General features: G+C 40.0%; 1 protein-coding gene across 4 annotated transcripts in view; it reads right to left on the reverse strand.

Moving 5' to 3' along the window:
* Nucleotides 1-19,686, reverse strand: part of LOC146710630 (thyroid hormone receptor alpha) — a 112,930-nt gene that overhangs the window by 19,491 nt on the left and 73,753 nt on the right. For 2 of the 4 annotated variants that reach the window (XM_085453227.1, XM_085453226.1), the window contains exons 1-2: nucleotides 5,356-5,720; nucleotides 1,299-1,360 (exon numbers count right to left, since the gene is read on the reverse strand). In XM_085453227.1, coding sequence (XP_085309353.1) covers nucleotides 1,299-1,360; nucleotides 5,356-5,387 — 94 coding nt within the window. In that variant the 5' untranslated portion in view covers nucleotides 5,388-5,720. Of the gene's footprint in view, nucleotides 1-1,298; nucleotides 1,361-5,355; nucleotides 5,721-19,686 lie in introns of those variants that run through there. The other 2 variants (XM_085453225.1, XM_085453224.1) reach the window with 1 other exon arrangement.

A 19,686-nucleotide genomic window follows, 5' to 3' on the forward strand; every position in this document is an offset into this window, starting at 1 on the left:
CAATATGAATATATGTAACGTACATAAGAATTCTAACCTCTAAGCTGTCATGTAGTTGCACAAGGACCACCAACCACCCAAAGCACAGGTGCAAACAATAACCCACATGTACAGACGCTGCTGGAAATCACAAAAGTAAAGTCTGCTCCACAGGGAGCATACTTCTTCAGTCAATCCTCTTGTACTACTGAAGCGAAGAAGGAAAAAAAGTAGATCCATTCTGATTCTGTATAATTTCATGCGATAATGTATAATAAACATATAAAAGTGAACGAACAATGCTGTTCCTGAGTCAAGTGTTTTACAAGAAGTCTTTGCATCTTCATCACAGACGGGATTTGCAACATAGCTTTGGTCGTGATGTAACAGTTATCTTGTACAAGACCTACCAACTAATTGGTGACTGGCAACCATTGGGATCTCGGGAAAAAGTGTATTTCCTGACAGTGATGCATCCAAAAATTCCTTGTGACTGTTTTGGTCGTTAGCACACTACTAGCACACTCAACTACGGATTCTGTGGAAAATGTTAATTTGTCTGAAACCACACGCAACTACTGTGAAAAGTGTGGCCCAAACCTTTAGCCATCAAGTAAAAGTTGGATCTTTTGAAATGCACTGGTTCCAGCATTAAGGCCCACCTTGTATTAAATGTGAACGTTCCAGTTTTAGTGCGCAGGAAGAGCCCAATTAAAGACATGTCTAGGTTCAAAGACTGTTGTGATTTTGCAATTTCAATACATACAATTCATAATCCAGATTTGTAATTAAGCACCCCTACACCACAAGCTACCACTATGGAAAACACTACATTTGCCCCGATTAATTTGGCTCGACGATATCTGAGGCTAGCATATTAAATCAGGAAAAAAAAAAATCATGAACAAAATACAAAGTTTACAGGTAGAAATAAATGCTGATTCTGTTTATTTATCCATAACATGAATAATGATTATTGCATACATCTATTTCTTTTCTGATATAATCCATTAAAGATTAGTCCTGAACATTCATAGACCTGCCTAACCAATCCCCCTTGGTTAGCTGATTTGTGTTCAACAAGGCCTCTGAGGGAAACTATACAATGGTGACGAGGAATAATCATATTCCTGACAATAAGGACACCACTGAAAACCCAGGGGAGCTGCCGAGTCACGGATTTAAACCAATCACTGGCCGAATCCAGCAGTACATCAAAAGACATCGTCTTAGAGGAAATATGCTTTGAATTGTGTTCACTTCCATGTGGGGGGTGACACAAACAACACGAGTGAGGCAGAGATAATGAAGTTAGTTACCGGACATGCTCTTCACTGAGCACTGGCTGTTCTTTCTCTTCCTTTTCGGCACATCTGGCCATCTGGGAGGGTGGAGGAGAAGAGGGTGGAAGGGAAAAAAGACATAAGTGATTAAAAAAAGATAACATTATAGCAGCTTCAGGAAAAAGATCATTAATAAGATTTCTTTTTCCAAGTCAGATAATGCAAAGACAGTTTCTGTTTTGTTTTTTTTGGTAATTAACTACATTAAAAAAGACATAAGATAACACTGCTAGAAAAACTGGTAGAGAAACGTGGAAACTATGCTGCATTTTAGATATTTAAAGGAATCCTCTCCATAAATATGTTGGTCTGCAGTCATAGCACAGACTTACATTTTACATTTGGTTTGCTGGGTAACCAGTCTGACACTTGACATTATATAAGAGCTGTTAGTTTGCTATGAAAATGTTTTTAATTTCTAAAGATCTACTCGTCAAGGTTGTCACTTGTCTCAGACTCTTTTCGCTCTTTACATTGAACCTTTAGCACAGGCAATAAGAGAAAATAATAGTATTCATGGGGTCGTAGTTAATTCAAGAGAACACAAAATAGCTGATGATGTCCTTTTGTACTTGCCGAATGTACTGACCCCCCTGTTCTGGTCGACTGGTTGAGCGTTGTTGAGGAGATTCATAAAATGGAAAAACTTACCTTTTTGTTAAGGCTAATATTTATACCACGAGATGGGACAAGTGGTTGAAATATATCCGAAATTAGAATTTTTTTTCTTCCTTTCTCCTGTTTGTGCCTACCCACATCTATATAAACTCTTGCATGCCTCTCCGAGGCTGCTCTTACATCTGTATATGTGCTGTCAATTCATGGATATAAAGTCATGTTCTCACTGCCAGAATTGCTTTGTGGGAAAAAGCTGTGCTTTTCAGTCGACTGCTTGTTTTGTTATTGTTGTTTTTGGTTGTTTGTTGTTTTCCTTTTCTGTTAAAATACGTAAAACCTTTATTAAAAACTAAGTAATAAAAAAGAAGAAAATCTTTTTAATTTCTAAGATCTTTCAAGATCTCAGTGTCTCCTTGTCTTGCTTGTTTTGAAATATGTTCAACACGTGGTCCCAAAATGAGTTCCTGTGATAAATTTGCTAAAGTCATGGTTGAGCGTGGTGCTAATTAGCAATCCAAACCACCACAATATGCATGGTAAACAAATACAGCACAGTCTCTTCAAACGCCACTTCAGCCTCGTCTATGGTTACAGCAGAAACAGGCTGGTATATTTGAATCTTGTTATTTCGCTGCACTATTGAGTTTGTTCTGCAAATAGACTTTGGTTTGAGCCCATTTCCTTTTTGTTGCTAGGCAAAATTCTTACCTTGTTTAACCTTACTTGACGAACTATGCTACCCAAGCTAGCTTGAGTAGTGTTAGTCGATAATGGCACAGATCAAACACTTGACCATACACGGTAATGACCGGTTTAAAAACAAACAAATAAAACGATAGAATAAGAACAGGATAGTTTACAAATTACCGAGTGTTGTCGCGTCATTTATGGCGGGCTCTAATGTCAGTTTGTACTGCAAGCATTCTGCACATGTTAGCATACTATGAATGGCTGGATGGACAAATGAACTGATAGGCAACAAAGTTTAACTTTTGGGGGATTACTGACAAACTCTGGTCACGGATTCAAAACTGAATCATACCAATGCTTCCCATGCATGGAAATGAAGGCCACTCCACTCTATCCTCTCCACTTAAAGACTGCACATGCACCATTCATCCCCACCTTCTGTCGCTTTCTATAATTTTGTATCCTTCTCCTTTATCACGCTCACATGACAAATTCTGTTATTTGCAGCAGATTTGGATTACCACACTCTCTCCATCCCCCCCTCCCTTCCCCCCCATCTATCCACATGTTTGGCTGTTTGCTCCACACCCCTCGCATTCCCATTTTCTCTGTCTCTTTAAAAGCTCTCTCTCCAAACCACTGTCACTTTGTCGGCTCACAGCTACTGCTATATTCCCTCGATCTTCCCAGTGATTTCTGTCTTTCCCTCCGCCCCACCTCTTTCCTCTTCTCCTCCCTCAACTTCCATCAACACTATTAGGTAACACCACTGTCGTCCCTCCTTCCCCCTGCTCACTGGCTGTCAAATCCACTTTGCTCTTCCAACCTAAAAAAAAGAAAAGAAAAAAAATCCTCTGACGTCTTTTTTTCAGTTCTTGCTGCTCTTCACGGTCCATGAAACATATTATCTTTAAAGCAGTGCACATGGTGAGGCAGTAACATGGTGGGAAACTGCCTGCTCTGGTAGCTGATCAATGTAAACTGAACTGGAGTTTATGTCAGTGTTGACAGCTCTTGTATACATTTTCTACAATGTGAAGGAATAACTCAAATGTGCAAGTTAGTGAGGTTTGGAAAAATTTCCAGAGAATGATTTAGCGCTACTTGAAATCCAAATCCAACTTAAAAAAAAAAAGACAATCCACAGGGGAGAGGAAGTTTACGTCTTTTGAAAACTGCAATCATAAAGCTGCAACCATTTATTCCTGACCGCTATGGGGGCAGCAGAACAGAACAGGCTGAAGACGTCCAGCCCTCAGTGGTCTCCATGGTGGTTATAGAGAAGAAGGGTGAACAATTACAGTTTTGTATTTATACATATATTTTTTAGCAAGTTGTTGTGGTGTCTGCCATTTATCAATGAGAAAAACCTGATATGTTGTGAATCTCAGTAAGCTGCAAATCTATGCAAAAGGCGACTGCTAGAGCAAACAATCAGTCATATATGACAATTATCAGAGCACAAATCTTTGCGTTTGATTTGTGTACCAAAATCATTCTTAATATCTACTTTCATACCAAACCAATGTGTCCTTAAACATAAACCCGTTAATGAGTTTGTTTGAATGCCTGACAGGATGGTAGCAGGATGTTACTTTGAAATGGGAACATTTATTTTGTTGCCAGACAAACCGGTAACACGCATTTTTGGATAATTTTAGGATAAAAAGAAATGCACAGATCATTTTACATGTTGAGCTGAAACTCAGTCAGCTTGAGTCCTTACAATGGATCTCTTGCAGGTGCGTCACTGAATTGAAAATGAGCCTTAATTGCTCTGAAAAGCAGGGCAGCATTTTTGCATATTGTCTTTTGCATATCAAATATCACCATACCCAACTTTGACTGCCATTCTTATCAATGAGTTGGGACAGAGATACTGCGACAGTTGGACTAGCCCATCTTCCAATGACAGTAGTTTTCACTGTGTGTGGGTGTACACAACTTTCTTATAGATGTCCCCTGGAGTTCTGAGGATTTTCTGCCCTGGCTTTTGGTCTCAAAACGTATTGTAATGATCGGTTCTTGTGACACCCTTAATGAGCTTGTTTAAACCATTACCATCTTCGTTAGATTTTAAACACTATAACTACCTAATTAATTAATTGATAACTTTGTGAGTTAGTTGAACAAGCAGTCTTAGGCTGATTTGTTAATGTTACTACTCTTGTAACAAGCTACTTGGCATCCATGCTACGGCAGCTTTAAATAGAACCTTTGCCTTAATGAGATTCCCTTTGACAAAGAAATAAATAGAAACTATCCAAAGTGCATTTCTGTTAAAATATAACATACATTTTGTGAAAATGGAAACAATTATGTGGTTGCAAAGACAGACACAGGAGCTGGTCTAGAGCTCTGTCCTGGGGCATCAGTTGAATGATCTGGATGTGGTACATGCACTCACAACAGATTTATTGTTAAACTAGCAAGGCTTACAGAATCACTAACATCCTTTCAGATTTCAGACATTTCATCAGATGAAAGTAAATTAATGCAATCATCCCTTGGAAATCAAATTTCTGGACTACTGTTATGAATTTGTGACTAATAAACTGGTTTACAGATAGCGAAGACCATAAACAGGACTCAACACACACAGACATCTCATACTTAATCTGTTATGAGCATGTGACAGGGGGCACAGATGCCAGCAGAGCACACACCCACTTCCAACAGACATACACGCAATCGCAGAGAAATGCACTCCCGCAATCACACCAACCTGTTGATGCAGTACGACTGTAAGATATGCATGTTGCTCCTTTTGAAGGAATATCAGCAGGAGATGATGCAGCCCAGCAGCACCGTCTGCTGATCCAGCCTCCCAGGAAGTTACTGCACGTGTCCCACTCAGCCTGGTTCACATGAACACAAGCTGTGTTTGCAGACCTCAAATCCCCGACTAGAAGCCTCCCACTGAACTCAGCAACGAGTTGATCCCAGACAAATGCAAAAGAACTGAGCTTGAGTTGCTGCAATCAACTGAAACAGACTTCACTAGTAGCTGTGTGCCTCAGACTGGCTGCTGGGAGGAACGGCCACTCTGTTTATTTCCCTCCACCAGCCTGCCTCCCTCTTGCTCTCCCTTCTTTCTAGTTGCTCTCGTCCAGCCTCCCCTCCCTCCCTCCATGTCTGCACGGCATGGTGTAGTTCCTCCCCCCTAAGTGTCATGCTCTCTGTCATCACAACACAACTCGTCATGCCCAGATTTACCTTGTACAACCTCTCTCTGTCTCTTCCTGTCCTTGCTTTATTACTCACGTTACGTGTTTCTTCAGCGCGACTTTCCCTCTTCTCCCTCTCCGGCTCTGTCACCTGTCGTTCCTGCTGATATTTTTACATTTGACTCCTGTCACTTTTCTGGTGCATGACCTCTTTGCTAGCATCCTTCTACTTTGCCCTTTTTATTTCGTTCCCCAAGAGGAAAAAAAAAAACTGTTGCCTCTCTGGATCCAAACTCACTTAAGCTTTAATGCTAACTTGATTACATAACAGCAGTCTGATGCAGTCTCCCTAGTAGAGCCAAGCGAAGTCTTATGAGGACACAGAGATGCTAGATATCTCATCAATTGAATTAGCCTTGTCTATGATCTCTTTTTGCTCCTTATGAAATCATAAGTTGTAGCTGGTTCAAATTTACCTGGGAGGGTGTAGCTGAATGATCCCAAGCAGGGTTCATCTGAGGCAGAAGAGCCAAACAACAAGCTCCACAACAAGCCATAAATACATAAGTAACGCTTTCATTTGCTCATTATTTCTTCTTGCTGTTTTCCCAGTTTCACTTCCAGCAGCTTTAACATTAAAGGCCGACCATGAAAGGGAATGACTTATAAACTGACTTTGCCTTTCCAACTGATGGATTGCTTTGACTTTAGAGATGCAGAACTATAACTGACAGCATGCAAATTTATTTGTCAAACTTTTATTTAAATGAATATTCTGTTTCAAAATAAAATATTGTCATTTAATATCTTGCACGTTCATACAGGACCTTCTGACTCCACAGGTTACTGTACGTCCCACTTTAACCAATATCCACGACTCTGTCATTCTTAAAAACGCAAACTGCTTACATAATAATGACATGTCTTTATTTGTTGTTCCGTTTTTTTCTTCTTCTTCTTTGAATTATGAACATAAAAATGTACCATCAGATTCCGAACCACCATGCAGTACCATCTGGAGCCCATCTGATTGGCAACAGCTTCATTTTTCACCACAACAATGATCCCAAACACACTTTCAATGCAGTAAAAGCACACCTGGATAGTGCTCCAGTGCGTGTGTTTTTTTGCCCTCCATAGAGCCTGGAGCACAACATTATTCAAGCAGTGTGGAGAAAGGACCACAAAGGTGGCCAACATCCAGAGAAGAGCTTTGGATGCCTTTCTAGAAGCCTGTTGAACTTTTCCTGAAGAGTACTTAAAGAAAGCTGCCTAGGAGAGTTCCCGCTAATTTAAATAAAAATAATGATAAAGATGACTTTTCTTTTGGCTTCCACATGTTTCCATTTATGTTAGCTATTGTGGCAATAAATCACAGGACCTGTTTTTATATGAGAGTGCAAAATGTGCACTCCTAGCATGTCGTCCGCAGTAAAGGCTAAACATATTAGACACATCTACGACTGATCAGCTCTGGAGCCTTTTATTGACAGCAGCAGTTAAACTTAAAAAAAAAAAAGCAACTAAGCAAGAAGTTTTTATATGAACTGATGTGCGCATTATCAAAATGTTGACAACAGCTTGCTTTGACATTTTAGTGTGGCAAAACTAGGTAATTACCATTAAACAAAACAAATCAGTGTTTGGCAAACGAGAATGCTGAAGTAATGATAGGTCCAGATAAGTTGGGGAGTCGGGGACTACCAGAGTGATAACATTTATCCTGAGGGGATCATGTGTGTCTTCAATCAAATGTATTATGGTCTGCTTTAAGCTATTATTTTTCAAGACATTTCAAGCTTGCTGGTTTCACCAAAGGAAAATGTCAGGGAAATGTCAACCTCAAAGTGATAAGACTTACTATTCCGGAGAATGTAAATGCCAAATTTTCATGGCAATTCACCCAATAGTTGGAGAGAAGTATGAGAGATCAGGGTAAAAGCGGTCGACTGACTTGTAGATCTATAAAACCACATCACTAAAATTAAGAGGGAGATGTCCAACTCCAAGTGGAACTAATTGTGTTTTCTTGATTTACTATAAAGTAAACGGTGATTCTGGGTATGAGACAAGCAGAAACCTGTGGCCTGAAACATGAAGCCAATGGAGACAAAAACTGCACTGGCTAATAGAGTTTTTATAATGTTGAATTTTACACTGCTAAACAGCAGGTGCATACCCTAGTTTAGTTAGTGTTATAGCTAATTTCCAGCTTTTTGAATACTGTACGTTAGGTACAAGAAGTTCCTCTGAACTACACGTTTCCATCACGTCTGTCATGTTGCTGGTTTCTGGAGCAAATTTGAGAAAGAACATGAGGAAATGTTCTCTCACTTGCATGAATGAAATTCTAGTATTTTATTTGTATGTTGCCTAACAAGCATATGTGTGTTTTTGCCTTGCACACATGCAGCCTATAGATGCATCTGTAACTACAGTATGGTCTCTTTTTGTTTTTTGTTTTTTTAAAAACAGGCAACAAAATGTCAGGTTCCTTGTAAATGCTGGCAGTAATCTCAGTCATGCCGCAGTCTCCAAATCTTGTTTTTTCATTGAATGACTGTGGCTGTAAATAGACTGATGGACTGTTAAACAGACTAATACAACCACGGCTTGTATTCACAAAGCGTCCTTGTACTAAGATTAACTCCTCATGACGAAATTCTTAGAAAAGTCTTAGAATTATGACATTTGCTAGGAAGAGAGTTAAAACTAAATCCTGATAAAATAAATACACCAATCAACACGGGTTATATCCAAAAATGTTAGCCCTTAGGACAGCTGATGAGGTGAAAAAACAAACTGTTTCACGAAGCTTAAGACTTGTTAAAAAGAGGGAGAAACAACGGCAACATAATTGTAGTCCTGATGTGGCACACTGAAATGAAAGGACATCACCTTCTTCCTCCTGGTGAGCAAACAGAATATTTGCTTATTCAGTTTGCAAAATCTAATAATGCAATTAATTCATCTTTTTCAGTTTAAGAAGATCCAATCATCACTAACCCATTCCCACCAGACAATCTGCACTTTGTGTTACCCTGAACAATAAAACAGCATCCAAAAACAACAAGGCGGTACACATAATACATGCTCTTTTTAATAAAATAACCACCAACAGAAAGGAGGGAATGCTGCAGAGCCACAAAACTACCAATGAAATTAAGTAGTTAATGCAATTTATGCATCAAATGGATTTGCTTGAGAGGAAAAAATACTAACCTATTAAACATTTATTATTAGCTTAACTAGAGTGGCAAGAGTGGATACGAGGACATCAGTGCTGGCACAGAGGGTACACTGTACTACACATAACTGAATCTTGAGATATAAAGTCTACTCTCCTTGTTGCTGTTCAGCTTGTAGCCTCATCTCAGTGATCACTGCTGCTGTGGTGTAGATCAGCTGGTTGGTTTCGTGATGGTAGCAAGTAGGGATTGCCCATAATGCCCCATTCACACCTTCTAGTAGACCTTCAGAAGGTACTTCATGTAGTCACGGAGGGTCCAGGTTTCCAGCTTAGCCATGATCATGATGGCATCAGCTCGAGGGTCGTCAGGTCCTGCGCAGACCAACTGTGTGAGGTGATGGAGCACCTCTTCAACCTGAGCCTGAGGCTGGGGAGAGTCCCACAGCTCTGTAAAAACCTCCTATGTTGTACCAGTGCCAAAGACCTCACGCTCCAAGGACCTCAACAGCTACAGGCCGGTGGCTCTGACATCCCACCTGATGAAGACCCTGGAGCGGCTGGTCCTGGCTCAGCTTCGGGACCTGGTGAGCTCATTGTTGGACCCACTTCAGTTTGCTTACCAGCCTGGCATTGGAGCGGATGATGCCGTCATTCACCTCCTACATCGTTCCCTCGCTCACCTGGAGACCGCTGAAGCACTGTGAGAATCATGTTCTTTGATTTCTCCAGTGCCTTCAACACCATTCTTCCTACGGTCCTGAAGGACAAGCTGGAGAACTCTGGAGTGGACCATCACCTCACAACCTGGATTTTGGACTACCTCACCGATCGACCACAGTATGTGAGAACTCAGGGCTGTGTGTCGGACAGGGTCGTCTGCAGTACGGGGCCCCACAGGGAACGGTTCTAGCTGCGTTCCTCTTCACCATCTACACTGCAGACTTCTCCCACAACTCCACCCAGTGCTTCCTGCAGAAGTTCTCTGACGACTCTGCAATAGTCGGCCTCATCACTGATGGACACAACAAGGAGTACAGAGATCTGACCTTAGACTTTGTGGAGTGGTGCCAGCTGAACTACCTCCAGATCAACACTAGTAAAAGGAGTTGGTGGTAGACTTCCGCAGGCACAAGCATCCTCCACTGCAACCACTGAACATCCAAGGATGGACATCGAGGCTGTGGACAGCTACAGGTACCTTGGTGTTCATCTGAACAATAAACTGGACTGGACTCATAATTCGTTTTCTCATACTTTGGTCAATTACTTTTCACAGTGTTATCAGTTCTGTCACTAGTTAGCTAACGTAAACTAATGTAAGTCTATAAGTCGCAACCAGCCAACCAACCGGTGACGTAATGTTCTGTACTGGCACAAGAAAGCGTTAAACATGTTCTTAAAACTTAAAGTTTAAACATTTATTTCTTAAACCCAGCTTCACAGACAGTATTACATTTATGTGAGTTAAGAGTAGGGCTCCATAATGTAAATTAGACTTTATACATGTAGAGTTTACTGACAGAGAAGGCTACACCTACGGCTTGGGTTGGGTGGAGCTGCTGCTCCTGGCAGATTACAGTGCCAAAGCTGTCGCTAGATACGCCTGCCATAAAACTATTCTTATACCAAACATACCATCAAATCCAAAATTCCATCCAAGTAACTCAGAGGAACTCTTCAAAACTGTTGGTATCAAAGCATTTCAACAATAAAAAAGAGGCAGCAAAACTAAAACACTGGAAGCACACTGGGACAAATCCTTTGCTGTCCAAAAGGAAAACGAAAGCAGATGAATGTGAAAAACAAAGGCAAGGCCATCTGGAATAATGTGCTCTAAATAGAAGAGACAAAGACGGTTGTTTGCCAGAGTAATAATAGACAGATTTGGTGTAGACGAAACCATCCCCTTTTAGAATAACCTCAAGAACCTCAACAATGAAACACCAGGGTGCATGTGTTTCTGAAAGAAATAGGACCAACTATCAGAACTTCAATGTCCAAGTGTTTACAGTCATGATTTTTCAATAAATAGCAGTGGAACGGTCAGATATTGTGTTGTTGTTTATGGAAATTTTTACAGAATCTATCAATTTAAATCTACAGTAGACAGGAAGGTAGGTGATGGGCAGCAGATTGATCTGAATAGATTGCACTGGTCAATCTCAATCACCTTCAAAACAATCCATAAGGAAATAGCTTATTTAAGCTCTCCTGGGGGAACTGTATCCCAGAGATCTGAAGAATCAATACCAAAGCTGTGGCCCAATCCGTCACTGAGACCTTTTCATGGTGGTTTCTCCTTTAATCTGTATATTTGATATAAATGGTGAAGACTTGAGAGTTCAAGGTCAATGTTTAAAGAACAGCATGCAACTGTTTTTTCTGTTGTTTTTTTAACATGTGAAGGGTTCAGTGCTAGGACCAATTCTGTTTACATTATACATGCTTCCCTTAGGCAGTATCATTAGAAGACATAGCATACATTTTCACTGCTATGCAGATGACACCCAGCTCTATCTGTCCATGAAGCCAGATAACACACACCAATTAGTTAAACTGCAGGAATGTCTTAAAGACATAAAGACCTGGATGGCCGCTAACTTTCTGCTTCTTAATTCAGATAAAACTGAGGTTATTGTACTCGGCCCTGAAAATCTTAGAAATATGGTATCTAATCAGATTCTTACTCTGGATGGCATTACCTTGGCCTCCAGTAACGCTGTGAGGAACCTTGGAGTCATTTTTGACCAGGACATGTCCTTCAATGCACATATTAAACAAATATGTAAGACTGCTTTCTTCCATTTGCGCAACATCTCTAAAATTAGAAATATCCTGTCTCAGAGTGACGCTGAAAAACTAGTTCATGCATTTATTACTTCCAGGCTGGACTACTGTAATTCATTATTATCAGGATGTCCAAAAAACTCACTGAAAAGCCTTCAGCTAATCCAAAATGCTGCAGCAAGAGTCCTGACAGGGACTAGAAAGAGAGAGCATATTTCTCCTGTTTTGGCTTCCCTTCATTGGCTTCCTGTTAAATCCAGAATTGAATTCAAAATCCTGCTCCTCACATACAAGGTCTTAAATAATCAGGCCCCATCTTATCTTAATGACCTTGTAGTACCATATCACCCTATTAGAGCGCTCCGCTCTCGCTCTGCAGGCCTACTTGTTGTTCCTAGAGTATTTAAAAGTAGAATGGGAGGGAGAGCCTTCAGTTTTCAGGCCCCTCTTCTGTGGAACCAGCTTCCAGTTTGGATTCGGGAGACAGACACTATCTCTACTTTTAAGATTAGGCTTAAAACTTTCCTTTTTTCTAAAGCATATAGTTAGGGCTGGACCAGGTGACCCTGAATCCTCCCTTTGTTATGCTGCAATAGATGTAGGCTGCCGGGGGATTCCCATGATGCATTGAGTTTTTCCTTTCCAGTCACCTTTCTCACTCACTATGTATTAATAGACCTCTCTGCATTGAATCATATCTGTTATTAACCTCTGTCTCTCTTCCACAGCATGTCTTTATCCTGTCTTCCTTCTCTCACCCCAACCGGTCGCAGCAGATGGCCGCCCCTCCCTGAGCCTGGTTCTGCCGGAGGTTTCTTCCTGTTAAAAGGGAGTTTTTCCTTCCCACTGTCGCCAAAGTGCTTGCTCATAGGGGGGTCATATGATTGTTGGGTTTTTCTCTGTATCTATGAAGCGCCTTGAGGCGACTTTTGTTGTGATTTGGCGCTATATAAATAAAATTGAATTGAATTGAATTGAACTCTACTCAAGATGTGGACCAATAATCCTGTGGCAACAGTTGAATACTGTCTTCTGCGGCTCTGGTGGAACGTTCCCTAAAGACAAATGCTGAAGCGTGGAGGTTAAGAGAAGCGACTCTGTTGTAGAAGACAGCGAGTGAATGTTCTCCAGTTGTAGAGTGGACTGAAATGCTCAAGGTCTGAGTAAAGCTTGCTGAGCTGACTCAGATAACAAATTCACAGCTGTGTCTTCAGTTCCTGAGTGCAGATCTTATAACATGTTCTAAGTATTGTTAACACCCTGGAACTTCAAAGCGCTAATTTTCTCTTTCTGCCTCTGTCAATATAGGAATGCTCGTAATCCGGCACCACCTGCTAAGTCTTACTGATGTTAAGAGGGAGGTCATATGGGTGTCACTGCTGCGACATCTCTCTTTATGTTTGCCCTCTAGGCTGTTGATCTGTCTTCTGTTCTTCACAGTGACGCTGCAGGCATGTGAGGCCAAAAGAGATGACAAACAGCACAAGTACCTAAAAACCAAACTGCACAGTAGCTTTTAATACTTGATTTTGACACAGGATGTCATATGATAGATAACCTTTGTGCTAAAATTAAATTACAGGTAGGGCTGCCATGACTAGTCACGATTACTAGCAAAATTGTTGACGACTAATTTAATAGTTGACGAGTTGTTTGAAGCTTTGTAAGAACCAGAAAGACGCAGGAATAGGTAGTAGGATTTAAGAGTGTAATAACGGACTGAAACAGAAGATGGCAGAAATGCATCTACAAGGATGCCAGCTGCCGTTAAACGCCAAAGAAGAAGAAGCAGCAATCTTCGGTATCGTAGCTGTGTCCAAATTCAGGGGCCGCATTCTTCGGAGGCCACATTGATAGGCCGATTACATGACAGCGACGCGACGAAGGCTGTCCACGTTTGAAGACTCCTCCAAATGCGTCCTCCTTCTCCCTAGATTTGAAGGATGGGTCGGGTGTATCCTTCGTGGCCCAATCTATCCCAGAATTCAATGGTTGATTCTGTTGCTTGTTTTAAACTCATTTATTTTAGTGTAAGAACAACTATTTTAAACAGCTGTGCGCACATGCACTACAAAATTACAAAAAGCTCAATCTTTTACTAAAATATGAAGGAAGCTGTAAAGAGCCATGCAGTTTGATATAAACGTCAGGATAAAAAAAATACTCATCAATGAATAAAACAGGAAAAGAGCATTTTTTTTAAAGGAGAAATGTGAAACCAGAGATTCCACTGACTAAAAAGACACACATAAAAGAGTAGAAAAGCTAAATCTAGTGCAGTCTTTCATGTCCAAAACAAGCTGCACAGAAATGTTCTTTAAGTCTGACTGCCAATAGCAATCGCAAGAGCACAGAGCAAATGCCACCATCAGTGCTCTTTCCTAGCAATAGCACCCAGAGAACTGTGCTATGTCTTTGGAGCTGAAAAATCTGAAGGATCTGAGCTCCTCTCAGCAGAAATGATCCTCTTCAAAACAGTGTGTTGTGACGATGTGCCTGCATTCAGCCATGATAAACTACAGCAAAAATACTGACACCAATTAAATATCATATGTAGAAATCCACCTTTTTACATTTTACACAAACAGGAACATCATGGTGGGAACCACAGGTGGACAAAAATGTTTTGCCAGTGACTCAATGAGACTCTTGGGATGTATCAGTACAGGTAAAATATTTAATGCACTCTGTTTTAATATGTTCTGCTCTGGGTCTAATACACCAAAGACTGTTTAAAACAGATGCAGGTACCACTCTGAAATATAACTGTCTTTGAATCTCAGAGACTTTGGAGGTGGCAAACCTGGCAAAGGTTGAGCCTTTAAACACCTCTAAACGAAGCATGGTTTTAATGCAGTCATTCATCCTTTGTGCTGACGTTTCAAAGGCATTTCAAGTGGGGGAAGTGTAACACTGAATGAGCGGTGAGTCATCTCCAGTCAGTGTCAACCAACTCATTTCATACACTGGAGCTAATTTTTCCGCCATCATTGCCATTAGTTTTTTTCTGCTTACAAATTCTCAATTACCACATTGTTTTCTGATGAGTTGTGTGTGGAAAAAAAGACCAAACAAAACTATTTTATTATCTCTGCATTCCAAAGACTTCCACGTGTCTCAGCTATTCAAAGGCTCCACTGCCACTTTGACTTATAGGCAACAATAAACTAAAGTGAAAAACTTCAGGGAAATGACTGCAAAGGGTCAAAAAATTTGGAACCTGCCTTCACTGCAATTCCTGTTCCAATATGCACGGATATTGCATGTGTTACGATATCTCAGCGTCCCGGACATCTTAAATCACTGCCTTCTATTCTTATTTTCAACTTTTACTCATAAATGATGAAAGCTGAACTGAAGTGGGCTCGAGGAGTTTAAAAGAATTTACTTCTGATATTGGAGTCAGTATCTATGAAATGCCAATCCACCCCCCCATCCAACTAGCTGAGAGCGATATGAAAGCACTGATCTCAGTTCTGCATTACAAACATACGAGGTTATTCTAAGCACAGAAGTAAAAAGAAAAGCACAGAAATTCTTGTAATCACACAAAATTCTGCATGCAAACTTCTTCAAACACACATCCAATCACTCAGTTGCAATTCTGCTTTGCAGACATTAATTGAATTGCTCTGATAAAAGCTAACTGCCTGCTGAAACATTCAAAGGCTTTGCACTGCGGTTAATTTTGAGACATACACACAAACAAATTGGTACACATACACACACCAAATTCTATTTCAGCTCCCCGACTCCAGGCTATGCGAAGCCGTGTGTGTGTGTGTGTGTGTGTGTGTGTGTGTGTGTGTGTGTGTGTGTGTGTGTGTGTGTGTGTGTGTGTGTGTGTGTGTGTGTGTGTGTGTGCACTTGTATCAAGAACACGCCGTGACTCAGACAGCACAGAGGGGAGGGGTCAGGGCATGAGGCAGCACTCACAGGAACACGTGCGTGCCCAATGATACTCTGAGAATCACACGTGCGCATGCGCAAAAACAACACAAAGCGACAATCCCCTGTTGATGTCGCATACTGAGGCGTCCCAAACTGTCCTCTGCTTTCTGCGGCTCCATCTGCCCTCACTGCTCCTAATCCAGCTCTCTTCACTGCGCTTATCCCCACACAGACGCACACACGTGCGCTCGTACGAGGCATGCATGTAAACACACACACACACACGCCAACATGCATACATTATTCATACAGCTGGGTAGGTACATGGCACGTGCAACTTTTGAAAGTTAATCGGGGTTTTTTTCTGGCTCAGAGTGGCGAGGAGCTCTGCATGGCAATAAGCAGGTTTGTTTTGGGTTTTTTGGAGACCTGTGTGTTAATTTCTGACCATCTTTATGCTGTTTATGACAGTTGTCTTTATTTATATACAAAATCACACCTGTGTCGTCTTTGGTGGTGGTCTGGGTGAGTCCATGGTGTAAAGAGCTGGCAGCTCTGTTTGATATCCGGCTGATATTTTTTCCTGTTAGAGGAGGTAACCTGCTTAACTGTGCATATGACATCTGTTCACCTCAACGATAAATGCATTTCTTAGAATTTATAAACCCCTACTCTTTAATAACTCTGATTTGTCCCAGCAACATTTCTGCTCATGTGACTGGGATAACCAGAGACTCACAGCAGCTCTGTTTTGAGGCCTTTTTCCTTCTGCTTAATGGACGGCTCTCTGCTGTGCTCTGTGCAAGAGGAAATGCTGTGACACTGTTGTCTGGATGTTCTTCTATGTGTCTGAGGAAATATAGGTAGCACTCCAAACACATGATTACAATTTCAAACATGTGAATGTGTAATGAATGTACAGTGGTCCCTCGCTGTAACGCGGTTCACCTTTCGTGGCCTCGCTGTTTCGCAGATTTATTTTGTGTGCAATTAAAAAAATAAAAATAAAAACAGCGCATTGTGTTCTGCGTCCTGATTGGCTGTAGACCATTGTCAATCAATCTCCTCCGTGTCTCCGGTCAGTACAGAATGCGTTCAGCTGGTCAAATTTACATAAATCTTCGATGGCTAGCAGTGTGACTCTGAAGTGCTGTACCAGGGCTGTTCGATATATCGATATATATCCGATGACGATATGAAAACGTCTATCGTTTCATTTTACACTATCGTTTATTTCATGGTGTCGCAAGATAAACTGTTTACGGCAATATGTTTTTCATCGTTTTGATGGTCACTATAGAATTCATTTCTCAAAGTACTCTGTTCTTTCTCTTATATTTAATATAACCACACTGCGGACGGACCAGCGACTGCTTTTATGCGTTGTTGTTAGCAACAACGACGGTTTGCTTGCTTATTATGCACATAGACCTTTCACAATAAAGCTGAAGATTCTTTTGAGATTTTTCAAAATAACCTGAATCACGTGTAATTGTATGCAGAGTGTTTACAGATGAGAAGCTGAAAAGAGCCGTCAGGTGCTAAAAAAAAGAAACCTTAGAACAGGCTTTTCCCCGCAGCACGTAATAAATACTTCATGCTGCGGGGAAAACACTGGACTCCAGGTACACGACGCCCAGATGAAAACACTTCACGCAAGTCGAGCTGCCTGAGATTCACAGAATTTACAGAATTTACGATAAATGTCTTTTATCGGGATATGAGATTTTGGTCATATCGCACAGCCTGTATGTTTGTTTTCTCCCCAACAAACACAACAATGTCGATGAAATGTTTTGCACCGTCAAAGGCACCTGCGGTAGCACCCAAAAGGGAGGGGAAGATGCCATCGCACAAAAAGTTGGACTAAAGGAAGGTAGCAATTACCATATTTTTCAGATTATAATTAAGCAAAACAAAACAGTCAGATAAGTCAAACTTTACTCAACTTGTTCTTCTTGCTTCCTCTACTTCTGTACCATTGATTCATTAATGTTGAATTCTCTCACAGCTGCTCTATTACGATGTTCTGGACCTGAAAACAAGGTTTGATCTTTGGTTTCATTCTATAATACTGGACTTCTTTTTCTACGAAGGTTTGAAATTTGATTGATTGATTGATTGATTGATTGGTAATTTATTTCAACATGTGAACAATATACAAGTACATTTAGAAAAGAAATGAGAGAAAAAAAATATACTATACAAATTACATACAAAAAAACATTCTGATTAATTTACATGTTGAAAGGGAGTGGGAAGAAGTATACACTTATTTAATCCCACCCCTGTCCCATAAATTATCAGTGAATATTTAGTCAGCTTCCTTACTGATATAATTTGTAATAAAAATAGTGAACAGATTTCTGATATACTATATACTATAATATCACATCATGAATTTTTTGTTTGTTTGTTTTTAAATAGAGACATTCACTTAATTTAAATATTTTCCTTTTCTTTATAGATCGAGAAGATCATATTTTTATAACTCTTTTTGAACAGTTTTATGTTTGGACATTGCTTTAATTCCATATTCAGTTTGTTCCATAGTTTCACTCCTTGAACAGAAACACAAAAGCCTTTTCTTGTAGTACGTACCTTCATTGTTTTGAAGTTACAAAAACCCCTTAAATTATAACTTCCTTCTTTCAAAAAAAAAACATACTCTGAATATTACCTGGCAGTTCTTTATTTTTTGCTTTGAATAGAATTTGTGCTGTTTGGAATTTCACTATATCGTCAATTTTCAATATTTCAGACTGCAAAAATAGTGAGTTTGTATGTTCCCTGTAACCTGCATTGTGGATGATTCGAATTGCTTTCTTTTGAAGAGTAAAAAGTGAATGTAATGTGGTTTTATAGTTATTGCCCCAGACCTCTGCACAATAGCTTAAGTATGGTGAAACCAGTGAACAGTAGAGAATATGAAGTGATGTTCTGTCGAATACCTGCTTTGCCTTGTTTAGTACTGCAATGCTTCGTGATACTTTGGAATGAATATATCTTACGTGAGCTCTCCAGTTAAGTTTTTCATCTATTATTACCCCCAGAAATGTATTTTCACTGACTCTTTCAATATCAACACCATTTATTTGAATCTTTGCATTTGTATTTAAACTACTATTTCCAAATAACATAAGTTTAGATTTATTCAAATTTAATGATAATTTATTTTTATCAAGCCAGAACTTCACTTTACTTATTTCATTAGTCATATCCTCCAATAAATTCTGCAGATCATCACCAGAGCAAAAAATGTTTGTATCGTCAGCAAAGAGAACCATTTTTAATACTTTGGACACTTTACAGATGTCGTTAATGTACAAGTTGAAGAATTTTGGACCCAAAACTGACCCTTGGGGTACACCACAAGCAATGTCCATACATAAGGAGCAACCACCATTTATTTTCACAAACTGCTTTCTGTCACTTAAATAACTCCGGACCCAATCTAAAGCGACCCCTCTGACACCATAATGTTCCAGTTTTCTTATTAATATATCATGATCTATAGTGTCAAATGCCTTTGTCAAGTCTATGAATAACCCAGCCACATATTGCTTTTTGTCTATGGAATTTGTGATGTATTCTATTGAATCTAATAGTGCCGATGATGTTGATCTGCTTGATCTGAATCCGTACTGACTCTCAGTGAGTAGTTTATGTTTATCTATAAATTTTTCCAGTCTGTTTTTAAACAGTTTTTCAAGAACTTTTGAGAATTGAGGTAGTAAAGAGACAGGCCTGTAGTTTGTGAAATGGTGTTTGTTTCCAGATTTGTATAGAGGTATAACTTTTGCTATTTTCATTCTGTCTGGAAATCGACCAGTTTGAAATGATAAATTACAGATGTATGTAAATGGTTTTATAATAGCCTCAATGACTCTTTTAACCACTATCATATCAATATCATTACAATCCAAAGATTTGTGATTTTTACATTTTTTGACAATTTCAAGAACTTCATTTTCATCAACGGCTGTGAGAAACATAGAATATGGATTTCTGTCAATCAGTG

This window comes from Copadichromis virginalis, linkage group LG4 (assembly GCF_057382275.1).
Source record: "Copadichromis virginalis isolate Kocher_CV1m ecotype Utaka linkage group LG4, C_Virginalis_male_GT1.1, whole genome shotgun sequence".
In the NCBI taxonomy this organism is placed as follows: Eukaryota; Metazoa; Chordata; class Actinopteri; order Cichliformes; family Cichlidae; genus Copadichromis; species Copadichromis virginalis.